Source organism: Heterocephalus glaber, unplaced genomic scaffold, assembly GCF_053883595.1.
Source record: "Heterocephalus glaber isolate CG9 unplaced genomic scaffold, H.glaber_assembly_v1.0 deba00000738, whole genome shotgun sequence".
Classification (NCBI taxonomy): domain Eukaryota; kingdom Metazoa; phylum Chordata; class Mammalia; order Rodentia; family Bathyergidae; genus Heterocephalus; species Heterocephalus glaber.
This window is the reverse complement of record NW_028258161.1, coordinates 4,289,065-4,303,500: the sequence shown is the minus strand read 5'-3', so window position 1 is coordinate 4,303,500 and position 14,436 is coordinate 4,289,065. Positions and strand designations below refer to the sequence as shown.

General features: G+C 44.1%; 1 protein-coding gene across 1 annotated transcript in view; it reads left to right on the top strand.

Annotated features, from left to right (window-relative positions):
• The window catches only part of Dpt (dermatopontin), a 28,004-nt gene extending 15,037 nt beyond the window's left edge, over positions 1-12,967 (top strand). The window contains exons 3-4 of the mRNA XM_004865221.3: positions 9,632-9,739; positions 11,801-12,967. Coding sequence (XP_004865278.1) covers positions 9,632-9,739; positions 11,801-11,867 — 175 coding nt within the window. The 3' untranslated portion in view covers positions 11,868-12,967. The remainder of the gene's footprint in view (positions 1-9,631; positions 9,740-11,800) is intronic.
• The last annotated feature ends 1,469 nt before the right edge of the window (positions 12,968-14,436 follow it).

Below are 14,436 nucleotides of genomic sequence, written 5' to 3'. Positions count from 1 at the left end.
GGATCCCCATGCTAGAGTTAGCTGAGTATGGCTAACTTGCCCAGGCTCGACTCAAACTTAGGATCCTCCTGCCTCAGCCTCCCAAAATGCAGAGATTACAGGCATGTGCCATTGTGCCCAGCTTGGGGTACCAAGTCTTAAGCTCAGCCGTGGAATCCTGTCCTTATGTCCTCCATCGTGGCAGCTTCTCAACACAACCAGGGCTACAGGGCCTGTTTGGGACCTTATCTTCCTGCAGTCCCTCGGGGAGAAGCAGCCCCGTCATGCGTTAGAGTTTAGTAAACAGTTACACACTGAAAGACGCTTCTGTTCCTGGATCAATTTGCCATCAGAGCCTGTACTATGCTGTTCCTTTGCCTCTCCCTGGCTGCTACCAACATCCTCCTGACCCAGCCTTCTAGTTGACTTGGAGAATATATATATTTACCCTGATAACTCATAACACAGCTTGTCCCAAGTCCTTTGGTCGGCAAACAAGCCAGGCGTTTCTGCCTTGAACACAGTGATCCAAAAGCGACAACCTTTGAGACTGGCTCACCCAGGCACTTTATCTCTGCACAGTTTCTCTGCAGCCAGACAGCGTCCCCTCACAGTGGCCGAGAGGCCCACACTGCCTCAAGGGAAGGACAGCTCCAAAGCTTAGCACAGTTCTTTCCAAAGTCCTGACAAACAGTAAACTCAGAGCTCAAATTCCACTCATATCTGCAGCTGCAGGAGGGAGCAGAGGCTCCTCCTGCTCCCTAAAGGGGGTTTCAAATGTCAGGCACACAGCAGACACTAACATTTGTTAAATGAATGAATGACTTCAGCCTCTTCACTAGTTTGGTTTTGAGAATTAAATGAGATATATGCCTGGCACTGCCACTGATTATGATGAAACAGAGCTGGCCAGTCTTAAAGCAATGTATTAGGTAGCTTTCCCATTGCTGGGACAAAATACCTGACTCCCACAACTTAAAGGAGGAGTGGCTTATTTTTAGCTCACAGTTTCAGAGGATTTTGTCCATAGTCAGCTGGCTCCAAAGCAGGAACATCATGACAGAAGGGCATGGTGGCACAAAGAGCTCATTTCATGGTGCCCAGGAAGCAGAACACAGAGGAACGATACTAGAGAAGCAGGGGCCAGGGGCCAGATATAGTCCTCAAGGTCACACCCAGACCCACTCAGACACCACCAGAAGTGTTTCACTCATCTGCTAGGAATCTGTGTAGCCAATCCAGTTGACAGTCAACATTAACCTTCACAGGCAGGGCTCCTTTCACCCTCCCAGTGGAGGGAGAGACCAACCTCTTAACCACTAACAAGCTTTTCAAAGGCAGTCTGTGCCCAGAATCAGGTCAGGGCCCAGATGGCTTTGTAGGGAGCAGAACTTGTGACTGGAGTTGGATATGCAGGGGAACAAGTGTGTCACCTCAGACAGTCTGTCAGGGCACATAGACTTTTCTTTCGCAGGTGAGGAGAAAGGAGCCGTGGCAGCCACGTCCCTCATCACCAGAGCCTGAGGTCTCTGTGAGGAAGAATGAGCCTGCCAAGCAGAATGACAATGGGGAGTGGGCTTGGACCCAAGGCTTTTGAGTGGTCAGCCAGGCAAGGACCTGAGGCTCACTGATTTTAAGAAAGCTGTCAAACAGCAGAGGTAGGGAATGGATGGAAACAAGGGTGGCACTAAGGGGAGACACCTAAATCTTTTATTCCTCCTATATTCAGCGGATCTCTGTGATCCGTGTTAACCCAGCATTTTGCTTGAAGCTTATCCTGTTTGTTTGGATGCTAAGACCTGAAACAGACAGGTCTTTATGTCTCAGGTTCCACTACTGTTCTAGCGATGCTCCAGACTCATTAGACCGGATTCAATGGTCACCGGGAGCTGGTTCCGGGTCAGCACAAACACTTCCTACAAATGCTAGATGCCCTCCCTCTCACATAATTTAGAAAGGACTTCTCAAGTTTCCTTTAGATACAGCTTATGCATTGAGATGCTAAAAATTTCATGAGTATGCAGATAGAATGTAGGAACAATCCCACGGTTAACAATAGACAAATAGAAATGAACAAGTAAAATTTACCCCAAGCCTTGGTCTATGGTGATCTTCCCACCCCCGCTCCAAGCCTCCAACCCCCTCTCTTCCCTCACTAAACCCCATGCCCAGACCCAGTGCAGTTGGTCGGAATCCTAGGATAGAGGGGAGAATTGCTCAGAAAAGCATGGCAGCTCAACTTTGAAGTGAATCCCACTAACTTTTGCTTCAATTTGATTGGCTTTATTTTTGACCATATTAGAGCCAAGAGCTACCATGGTTACTAAAGCAAATGGTGCTTTTTCGAAAGAAACCACGAAGAAGCAGCAAAAGAGTGTGGAGTGTGTACCACACCCCATGGTACAGTATATGACTCACTACCCCACAGGTGTCTAGACATTTTAGTGGCATCTTTGAATTGCCTGAGTCATAATGTTACATTATGTCTTTCTGAATTTAGTGAAGCCTCCAGGGCATAAATCAGGTCTTCTTCCTTCAATATCTGTACATATTGCCTGCTACAAAGTGGAGCCTTAATAAATTTGCAAATACCTGCAAGTTACAAGCCCCTAGGAACAACAACGATGGTTAAGTCTGCTATTGCTATGATGATGCTTTGTAGGCGATAAAGACTTCTTTCTTCTACATTATTTTATCTGATCTCTTTAAAAGCCCTTCAGACTGAAGTGAGAACTGTTTTCCAGCACCTTCCCGATCGAAGGTGCTGATTGTGCTCTTATTGAAACTCTTCCTTACATCACTTAAACCGGCTTGAATTACCTCCCGGGGAACTGGCACTCCTCAGAAGGGTCTACATTTCCTCTTTCAGTTCGGAAGATATTCTGCAGCACTGTTGTGAGCGCGCTTAAGGACTCTGAGACATTACCACTCTGTGCTGGAAAAAACAAATCATCAACCGTCTCCCAAGTGACCGCAGGATTTATTTGTTTGGTGGGAACCAAGGTGCTGCTGGATTTCAGTGTGTGCAGCTCCCTGGTGGCATCACTCCACTCTGGCAAGAAAGTGAATTCCTGATTGATGTCGACATGACATCCCCACTGGATTGGATGCACATGTACATTTTACACATATTTATTTATAAAGGAAAAATTCAAATTCCTAGTCTAGTGGTCTGAAAACCACAAACACATGTCCGGAGAGGAGCCACAACCCTTCAGAGACAAAGTAGTTGTAACTCTCCAAGCAGCTTCAGCTGCTTGCACAATGTGCACCAGTCCGTCTCCAGTCAGCGGAGGCTGTGTGTCCTGGGAATAGAGAGTTTTCAATTGAGCAACTCTTCCTTCCCCTAAATGATATTTCTCCCAATCCCTGGTCATTCAGTAGGTTCATTGGATAATGTATTCAGTCAGACAAAATAATGCATCAGCTGAGATGACCTTTACATTTTCATTCATCTCACTGACTTTGCATCCACCACTGCCCACCTTTCTGCTCTCTGAGCCCAAATCCTAAGCCAGAGTGTGGTTGTTCTTAATTCCTGGATAGCCTGAACTGACAACAATAAAATCCAGTAAGTAGGACCTTTCTCTCCCCTCTCACACTCCAAGCACCCGATCAAAGTTAGTCTTTCATTCCTGTCTTCATTGCTCACATCTGAATACAAGATGGGGCGTATTTGCAAGGCCACTCCCTGCAAACATTGTACTGGGGACAAAAAGAGCTCACAGGCCCTTGTACCATGAGAAAGGCAGGAGAAGGCCAGTCTCCACACTGACTGCTCTTAGCAAACTGGAGGTTGTTAGGAAGATGGAGATAATCATACTTTGAGAAGATAGAGGTGAAGTGTTACATTTTCCAGGCCCAGCATTGGGATGAGAATGCTTCTGTGCCTTCCTAACAACCCCTAATAAGCATCACTCTAGCAGATGGCAGCCCCTTGCAGCTTGAGCAAAATCAATTGTCCTGTCCCTCTCATCAGCTAGAGAGGCTGTCACAGTTACCAAGCTGTATTTATAATTTAGATATATATTTCCTGCCTGCATGTGGGCGACCCTCGCCCCATGCTCAGACTTCAAAAGCAGACGTTTCAGAGAACAGGCTGGCTGTCTGAGTACCATTTAACCCAAGGCCAGGCCCTGCTAGCTGCTCAGACCAAATTTGTGGCTTTGTTCTACCTAGTCTTTTCCCCCCTACAGAATGCTAGAGGCAATCATTCATTTCTGCATTCATTAATTCACTTAATCAGTCAGTCAACATTATATGAATGGGTATAAAATAAGTGCAATTCATAGATTGTGATCCTGTCCCTAATGATGATGACTTTTGTTTTTGATATCTATCCTGTGCTCACATTAACTCATTTCATCCCCACACACAGAAATTCTTATACTATTGTACAGATGAAGAAGCTGAGGAGCAGAAAGTGTAACTTGACTCAGACAGGCCTATCTGCCTCCAAATTCTATCTCCCGATCTCTGTGGAGGGACTATACAGGCAAAGCAATAGGCAACAGTACAATGGGTATCTGGTAGTGAAGACAGAGAAGCAAGTGGTTATTTTAGTTGGAGGGAGGTGATGGAGTGGAGCTGTCACTACTGATGTTCAGCCCCAGGGTAGACTTGATGTGATGTGGTCAACGCAAGTCAACATGAGCCAGAGCAAATGTGCTGCGGACCAGCTCTGGGCTTGGACAAAGTGCTAGAACCGCCCTCCAAATGACCATTTGAAAACTATTCAGGGACATTCCTCTTCTAATTTAAGATATGGCTGAAGCTATATTCCCTTGGTTGTGCTACACATCTGAAATGTTTGAAATATGAACCCACCCAATACCGAAAGAGGACATGAACGTCTGGCATCCTTCCTCACAAGCCCAGAGCCCCAGGGTGCAGCCATCCATGCAGAGGACACTTGGGTGACTGCACAGATCCTAGTCACTCGGGCCAATTGGCCATTCCCCATCTTCCTGGGAAGGAAGTGAGGGTACTTGTTCTTTGGGGGGTGGGTTTTACTTTTCCTATCTTTGCAAAATAATTCAGTCAGCTTCTGCTGCAGCACCTGTTAAGGATGCCAGGGCATTAGCAACATTATCTAAATTGAAATATTCTCCTTCATTGTAGCTTACCTGGAAAAGCATTGTGCAAGGGGGTTGAAAATTCTCAATAATTTGCCTGCTGGAAAAGCCTGTCTTATTTTTAGCTAACTATAGAACATCAGCCAGTCTCAGCATATCAAATCCACACACACTGAGTTTCTCCTCTGCCTTCTTCAGCACTAGATCAAAAAGAAGATGACTAGGATGACACATACCAGTGATTCCTCAAAGCACTCACTATATTGGTCATTTCCATGAGATAATGCTGGTGTTTTCTCCCCATTTTTACAGTAGAGTCTGTGATGTGTGCTTTTCTTGTTTTCTCTACAGAGAGTAAGATAAGATCAAGGAGGTGACTCTCACTGACTTGGGGGCATCAGAGAAGGCCACATTTCTTCACATGGGTGTTAATAGGAGCAAATGACCCAAAGTGGAGCCTCCAGGACACTCCAAATGATCCAGGTGTCCCAACTGCCTGCAGGTCAGGCAGCTGTGAAAGGCAAATCTCAGAGCTGCAATGTTTGACATTAGGTCCAAGCACTCCAGAATCAATAAGGTCTAGTGGAGATGGGTTTCCACACAATCTTACATCAAGGAATAAATTGAAACTCAGTTCTCACCCATACTTCTGACAATGAATAAAATTGGCAACCTTATGGAAATACACTGTAGCTCTCTAGCCCTTCTCAAAATGGGTATGGCAGTATGTATCTGACCTGAGCTTCATGACAAGTCCTATTCCCATGGCATAGGAGCCCTGGCATTGGTTGGCAACAGCTCGGTCTGTGATACTGTATTTGTCCGCACATATTCACTGAGTGGAGTTGGATCTGCTGACAATGTCAGTCCTTAAAGAATCTTGGATGAGAGAGTACTATATCGATCTTAAAACATCTCTTCAGTTAGAACTGGCTTTCTTCCACTCATAAGTAAGATAGTATTTCTCTTCTCTCTCCTTCAACCTCATTTGATGCAAGAAGCTGTCCACATGGTCCTGTGTGATCACATTGTCTCTTACTTGTAGCTTTGGAAAAACTCTGTTTCTTGTTTTGCCTGGAGACAAGAGGAAAGCATTGGGGAGTAAGAAATTGTACCTCAATATACTTTCATCCAAAAATGACTGGGACATGAAAACGTACACACACGGCTTTTGAAAGGGGGTAAAAATGGTTCCCTGTGGAAGTCTTTTAAACATAGATTTATTTCAATAAGCCGAATAAAGACACCTTCCTGATCTATCTTCCCCCTCATCTTGCCAAGCCAAAGACTTCTTTGATTGTTTTAAGAGGGCTAGAAAAGTGTGGCAATGCTTAGTATGAAGTGACTATCCCTAAAAGCTGCCTACAGTGACCTAATAATTCACAAGAAAGCTGGAACCACACCAAATTCTCTCCCAATGCCACAGCCAAGAGAACCCTGGCCAGTCTGCTTCGTTGTAGCCTCGTTTAATTTCCAGACAAATCCCTATTCCTTGTCTCAGTGTCTAGCTGCGAAAGATTTTTTTTTTTTAACAGGAGATATGACTGGAATATTTTTTAATTAAAGCTTTGTGTGTGTGTGTGTGTGTGTGTGTGTGTGTGTGTGTATGTGATGTCACCAACAGCTAAATGGAGATACATCTATCTGGTTCAAAAATATAGAATCTTGAGCCATATTGAGACAAAAGTTCTTGTTATAGATGGTGTTTGGGAGTCATTTTCTACCAATGATTGGGGCCATTTCTCCCTCTATATTTTTAGTTTCACAAAGTGGTAGTGATTTCCATCAATATCTAACTTCCTTCACCATCCCCCTTATCCCAGGGCTCTGTAAGATAGTATAAACTCCATCTCATGGTTTTAACATAAAAACAAAACAATGACAACAGAAAATTAAACAAAAGTGAGCCTGACGGACAGAGGTAGAAATGTACCAATGAGAATCAACTCACTTTCTCCAGTACGTTCTAGGTATCCACCCACAAAGAGGCTTCCCAGTAAAACTGTCCAATTGGCCAAGAGGTCCCGGTCTGTTCCCTACCAAAAATGAAGTAATAGAGAATCCTTGTTAAGGAAATTACTGGATAACTATTTTTTCACCATCAGAGCTTAAAACTTGTTATTTATTCAAAAGTGCAAGTTGTCTGTTCCTATTTTATCCAAATGTACTTAGCCATCCAAGTAATCTGAGGACAGATCAGAGTGTAAGCACAAAAAATAAAAACCTAACATGATTATTGCCAAATTATTTTGGCAATTTGATTTGGCCTAATGCACAATTGTCAAACACAGATACTACCTTAGCAGAAATAAATTTTTTTTGTAATTAACTTTCATACATTATATCCAAACTGTGCTTCCAAAGTTCTGGAAAATATTTTACATTCCCTGAAATAAAAGCATTCCCTCCAATAATCCCTCTTTCTATGGATAAACTTAGTACAGTCCTTATCAGGGGTCACAAACCAATGAGATCCACTGAAGCCCAATTAGATCCACTTATGACCCAGTTAACTCTGGCTTTTTCATCAGTAGCAAGAAGTCCTGCTGTTGGTCCTCAGAAGCACAGAATAGGTTTCTGAGTTAGCAGAAACTCATTTCCCTTCATGGATATAATAAGCAATTACACACACCGGCCTCTCTGGGTTGGGGCTTGGCGTCTAATACCATACACTTGCATCTTAAGAAAAGACAAATGGGAGAATAAGGATAATTGAGCAATGTGCAAAGAAGAATGACTCTGAGCCAAGAGAGTGAGGCTTTAGGTTCTCACTGACTCCCAGTTATCTGGCTCACATTGACCTTGCAGTTCCCAGGCGCTGAGATCTTCCTAGGCGTCCTGCCAGCTTATAAATCAGTGTCTTCAGGACCTCATGACAGTCTCAACACTCTTGAGAAACAGATCATCAGCCAGTCTGCATAGGAGAAGATCTTTCTATCATGCATATACAATGATCTGGTAAATACAGATCAAATCAAATTGCTGATACTGAGTAACTAGCTGTTTCCTGAACAGCCTTAGGGGTCCAGATAAACTTTGGAAGGCACCATTGCATGCAGAAAGGAATATTTTGATCCAAAGCCCTCATGAGAACCAGGGGATTCTAGATTTACTCTACCATAGAACATACACGATATGATCGAAACATATAATGAATGTTTACATTTAATAGATTTATTACAGTAAAAGACACACTGCCATTAATGCCCCTCAAAGTACTCCCCCATTGATTCCAACGCACTTATCCCATTGCTCTGGCCACTTTCTGCCACAGTTCTGGAACCCCTCTTTTGTGAGTGTCTTTATTGTACTCGCATGGCTGCCACGATGTCCTCAATCCATTCGAGATATTTAACTTACCTGGTCACTTTGACTTTGGGAAAGAACTCAAAGTTGCACAGTGCTAGGTCTGGTAAATACGGTGGATAAGGACACACTACACTGCCTTTCTGCTGGAAGGCACTTGGCAGCATCATTTACCGTATTTTTGGTCACATTTCATAAAGACACTCAGAAAAGAGGACTTCCAGAACTGCTTCATAAAAGGACAAAAACGATGGGATAAGTGTGTTTGAAGCAAAGGGGACTATTTTGAGGGCAATTACTGGCAATAGTTTTTACTATAATAAATATTTTTAATTTAAATAGTCTCCATATATTTTGACCATACCTCACAATATGCCTGCTCACAGAGAAATGAGAAAGAAGGAAAAGAAGGAGAAGGAGGAAGAGGAGGAGGGGGGAGGGGAAATAGGTTTTTAAAATTTAACACCTGACAAACACCATTATATCACACATATCTTTATTAGTCCCAGTGACAAACTTATAAGGTGGCTTTAATTCTTCTACAGATTAGGAAACAGACCAACTCTCTCAAAGCCATTTACTTATTCAGCAAATATTTACTATGTACTAGGAACTGTTTTAGCTCCCAGAAAAATAATTGTAGACAAGGAAAAAGCTCCATCTATGTGGAGATTACATTTTAGTTAAATACTTTTGAACACTTCTTTGGTTATGACTCATGATAAGAAACAAATATTAAACGATCACCCAATGTGTATATCATACAAATACACACATATACATTTGAAACAAAATTTTTACACACACAAATGAACATGTCTTTACTGCATGCAATGCATTCTCTGATATTCTGTTCTATTTTATTTCTTCTTTCTTAAAGTTGGTCATAACCAATTCGATTGATTTTGTGATCTAATTATGAGCCGCACTCCACAGTTTGGAAACACTGCCCTGATTGATTCAAATAGAATGGGACTAACATTGATATTATTCAGTGTTGCTTCAAAGCCTGGGGGAGCCAGTTATGTCTTTGTCAGTGTAATAGCCAGAAAAGCCAGTAAGTTTAATAGCCAGAAAAGGGAAGGTGGAAAGTAGCAAAAAGGGTGCAGCTTGGAATGGCTGTTGGAGCACATCTAACTTCAGCTGGACCTCCCAAGATGTCCAAATTTCATCTCTTCTTCATGTATGCTTTTTGTTTGCTCTCAGTGATAATAATGTTTTTTGTAAAAAAAAATCTTTTTTCCCTCTAATCCTTTGTTCTCCCCATGTAGGCTGACAACAGAGTATCCAGGCCACTATGGGGAGGAAATGGACATGGTTTCCCACAGCTATAATTACTACATCAGGGGGGCCACCACCACTTTCTCGGCAGTGGAAAGGTGAGAAGAATGGCCCATGGGTGGGGGGTTAGAGGAGGTAAGACTAACTCCATGCCAGGACAATGTTTGCAGAAATTTTGGTCTGAGATTTTTCCTATTGTAGTTTCTTAATCAAGGATTAACTGAGGGTTTGGCTATTCATCAGGAAGCAATGAGAAATGAATCATCCTCAGGAGTTCAGCTCATAGTGATGTGATGCAGATGGAGTCCAGCTTTCCCCAGAGAAGAGTCTTAAACTTGGTGACCCTGTATGTTCTAAGTTCTTCCCCTCATTCAGTCTCAGAAAGGACATTTTTGTCACCAGGCATGAAAGCAGAAGACAAAAATGATCACGGAAGTCTCCACTGCCAACCGGGACCCTTTCTAATCCTGGGCCTCTGTGTGACTCACATTTTAGGTTGTAGAAAAACAGAGAAAAGGGGAAGAGATTAGAGAGAAAGAACACGAAAAACCTACTGTCTGTGTCTGTTTAGGGGGCTCTAGCACAAAACCTTAGGCTGGGACATTCACAAGCAATATGAATTTAACTCTCTTAAAAGAGCAATATGAATACCTGACCATAAAACGTGTTTACCTTTGCTTCTTGGTGTATAGATACCTAAAACCTGGCTGCAACAATGCAATTCATTTGGTAAACACACATGCCAGGAGTTTGTTGAACATCTAAAACAAGCTATGCCCGCTGTTGACACTTGCCTGAGCAAATGCCAATGAATAGCTAATCACTCAGGCCCTGGAAGGCCTGTGCTGGGATCTCTGTTCCCAAGGGCCCTAAAACAAACAATCTGGAGCAGCGGTGGGAACAATGCAGCCTCCTCAGGCTGTGAGGGGACAGGGCACCACCCCACCCAGACTGCAGTGGTCAGCCCCACTGCCTTTGAGAAGCTGAGCTGAGGCCTTGGCAGGCCTGCTGTGAGGTGGAACTGAATGGGAGAAGAGCTTGAAAGATTGAAAAGGGAGCAAGATCATTCTGAAGTTAAAGGAGAGGACCCCACTGTGCTTTGGAAATATTTGCATGATTAAATACAGAAAACCTTTCTATTTTTGCCCTTCAATGGAACTGTGTAAAGGGCATGAGAGCCACGTCCTGTGGAGTTATGGGCATCTAGTTAGGGAGACAGAGCAGTCGCTCAAGTCAAAGACCCAGATTTGAGTCCAAGAGACTTGGATTCTGCCATCATCACCAATCACTTGTGACCCCTTAGACCAACCGAGTCACTTATTTCTCTGAACCTGCTTCTTCATGGAAATAATGGATCACTGTGAAGATTATCGAGAAAGCATGTTGAGCATCTAGTCCAATGCTGGATATACTGAAGTGCTCATCATGTAATAGTTACAGTTGTGACTCTTGTTCAATGCTACTAGGCCACAGGAGTGTCAGGCCTAATAGATTTTATTAACTGGTTGAGTGAAAAACATGGTTTTGTCCTTAGCAAAGAACATTCCTTGACACATACCCAGACCATGTTTTTCAAAACAGGGCAATCCTCTGTTCTCTAAGACCCACCCCCACCACGTCAACAAATAAGCAACTCTATTTCTGATAGGCCAGAATGGCTGCCATTCTGTTTCTCACTTGAGAAGGTTCTAGAGTAGCCCCCTGCCCCGCCTTCCCTTCTTTTCTCTGTGACGGTGTTCTCTGAAGGGAAACCCATCCTGCCTGGCCTGGAGCCTAGCACAAGTGAAAGAAAGTGCTAGAAAGAAAGTGAAAGAAAGAATCAGTGAGAAGATAGACTGACAGCCTTGGAAATGCTTTTGTTCCAAGCTGTTAGCCTAGAGCTCCTTGAGGCACTGTGGGGAACAGCCATGAGAAGCAAGCACCAGGAGCCTCCCCATGGCCAGTAACCTGGCTGGTCCCCTTCAAGGGGCATCTTGGCCTCGAAGACCTGTTGGTTCACTGGAGACTTCAAAGAGAAAGCTTCTAAGCAAATTTGAGGTTACATATCCCTTCAGACCTGAGATCCTGCAGATGTCCTTCCTTGCTTCTCCCCCAGCTGTGATTTTTCCTGCAGCAGGTGACCATTCTCACTGACATTAAGTTCTTGACTCTCCCAACAGGGATCGCCAGTGGAAGTTCATAATGTGCCAGATGACTGATTACGACTGTGAATTTGCAAGTGTTTAGATATGCCAGCTACTAAAGCTGAGTGAAAGGAAAGAGGCCAGGAGTCCTGAGGGTGTCACATATGTTAACATCAGTTGGAACTCCTATAGCTCTCTACTGCTCTCTTTTTTACTCTCTGAGCTGGAAGCTGCAGTGCCAGCTTCCTGGGCCTTCCTGACTAGTGTCACATTTACAATTAAATCCAGATTTAAATTGTGCTTTTCACTTTCAACACGCTCCATAGCAACCATCTTACATGACTGGTGATGGCTTCCTTGCGCACCACATGCACATACAGCAAGCGCACCTCCAGCCCACCTCCTGGAGAACTTGCCTCAGCCTTGCGACTGCTATTACTGTAAAATGAGCTTCAAGTTCAGCATGGTGAACTTGGAGGGAGGGAGGGGCACAGCTTGAGGAGGGGTACAGTGAAGGCTCTCTCCAGCTAAGTCTGCTCCACTGACACCCAGCGTCCTCACCACGAGCAGCCTTCAGCCTCAAGGGGGCCATGCATCCACCTTCCCTCTCCACAGGAGACCTGCATGCTGCCAAGTCCAAGTGCAGAGCTCTGTGCTCCAGACGTGAAGGGACTGGCAGGTGAAACAGGGAGGTGGAAAGGTTTGAGGGCAGAGCTGAAAGACTTAGGGTTGGGAGAATTTCCTCAAATCAAAGATGACTGTTACCAAACCCAGTGATGAAAATGGCCGTGGGGCCAGTGGTACCTGTGTGAATCAGTCTCCAGCAAGGTAAAAGGAGTGAAAAGAGAAGTGTCAGAGAATCGGGCTCAGATTGGAACCCTGGGGAGATGAGAGTGTCCAGGTGGCTTTTGAAAATGACAAGTGAGGTTTGAGTCACCAGCAGCTAGAGGCTTGCCCAGGACTCCTGGGAAGGCTGGCATGTGCCTGGTATCCACGAGGCGCCGCTGGAAACCCGCCTGGACTGGTCCAGGTTTTGTGGGTGGGAAAGGCTGCTCTGAGGACCCGCTTCTGTCTGTGTTAGCTTGGGGATGTCATCTGCAGAGGTGGCCCTAGCTCTCTTCCTCCTGTGATGCTTCTGACCCCAGCCCGTTATATTCTCCCCTTCATGAAAAAATAAAAATAAGAACATTTACTATGTTACAAGTATCATGTTTTGCTTTCTATTGTTCTAAAAATACAACTTAGCATTGTGATTTGTGCCAAAATACCAGGAATGACGATAACAGGGTGTGGTTGGGGAGATCAAATAATTAAAACAAAGTTCAAAGTCCTTTCTTTACTTAAGGTTGGACAAATGATGGAACCGCATCTCTCTGCCTGTGAGTCTAGCTCAGTTTTTCCTTAGAATCCTTCAGCTCTCCACACTCCAATGTGCGACATGCGACTGTACCCACAGGAAGGCCCTATAGCCTTTATCCACACAGTCTGCCTTCCCCCTTCTGATCTCTGTTGCCCTTCCCTCATCCTCTCTCCCAGGGTGCCCAAGGCAAAAACCAGCTGGACAGAACCCCAGGGGTACACTTTGCTACACACTTAGGTGGTCAGGATGGTGAACCTCAGTCAATGGTGACAACGTTTCCCACTGCCAGATCCCAGCATCATCGTGATGGCAAGATGCAGCTAAGGAAATCCTTCTTTGTCTTCACTCTGGAACACTTTTTTCTCCTATCATTTGCTTTATTTCTTCCATTTCATTGTTTCTGCCTTTCTGGCAATTTCGGTTTATAATAAGAAGCTTCCTGGTGTTATTTTTCACAAAGGGAGCCATCAATATTTTAGCAGTTGTGGCACTGGTTCAGGATGACAACTCGGAAGTGGCCTCAGTTGGGTGTGCAGAGAGCAGATGGCAGAGAGACAAGCAGTGGCTGATTGGTTGGCCTGGTAGCCATGGTGGAATCAAAAGGCTGGGAGGCTGGGGGTGGTGAGGGAGGATGGCATGAAAAGGCCACACTTGGAGGAGCTGTCAGAGTCTGCAGGAGAACACAAGTCAGGAAAAAAAAGTGGTAAGTCACCCCAATAAGAAGAGCCTTTACCAGATGGAGTAAATGAAGTTTTTACAAAGAGAAAAACTATTCTTTGTACACAGGCCATGGACAATGACAGGAAAGACACTGCGAGCTTGGTTTGAATCTGAATAATTTATACTTTATATTATATGTCAGAGAGCAAGAACTAAGTATCAGAGTCAGGACTAAATTCCAGATCTGGCTGTATTTCCTTCCTCTCTTCTCATTTCCCCAATCTCTCTACTCGCTTTCGTTAGTCTTGACTAAGTCATCTCTAATTTCTAAGCCTGGCAATCACATGCTTATATCTAGGTGATCTTATGGGGTTTTGTTTTTTTTGGCAATTCTAGAATTCTTTAAACTCTGCTGTCTGCTCTGAATTGTGTGTTAAGGGATTTGTTGGCATTTTTTCTTCCAGGGAAAAAGGTTAGCACTATAGATGAAGACTTAGGTCCCCCTCCTGGCTCTGCCAGAAAGTAATTATATAATATCAGACAAATCCTGAAAGCCACCTTTCCCTCATCTGCCCAGTATAGGAAGGAATATTTTTCCCAATAATGTCCCAGGGCAGTGCCCACATAAAATGAGATGATGAGACAAAGGGAA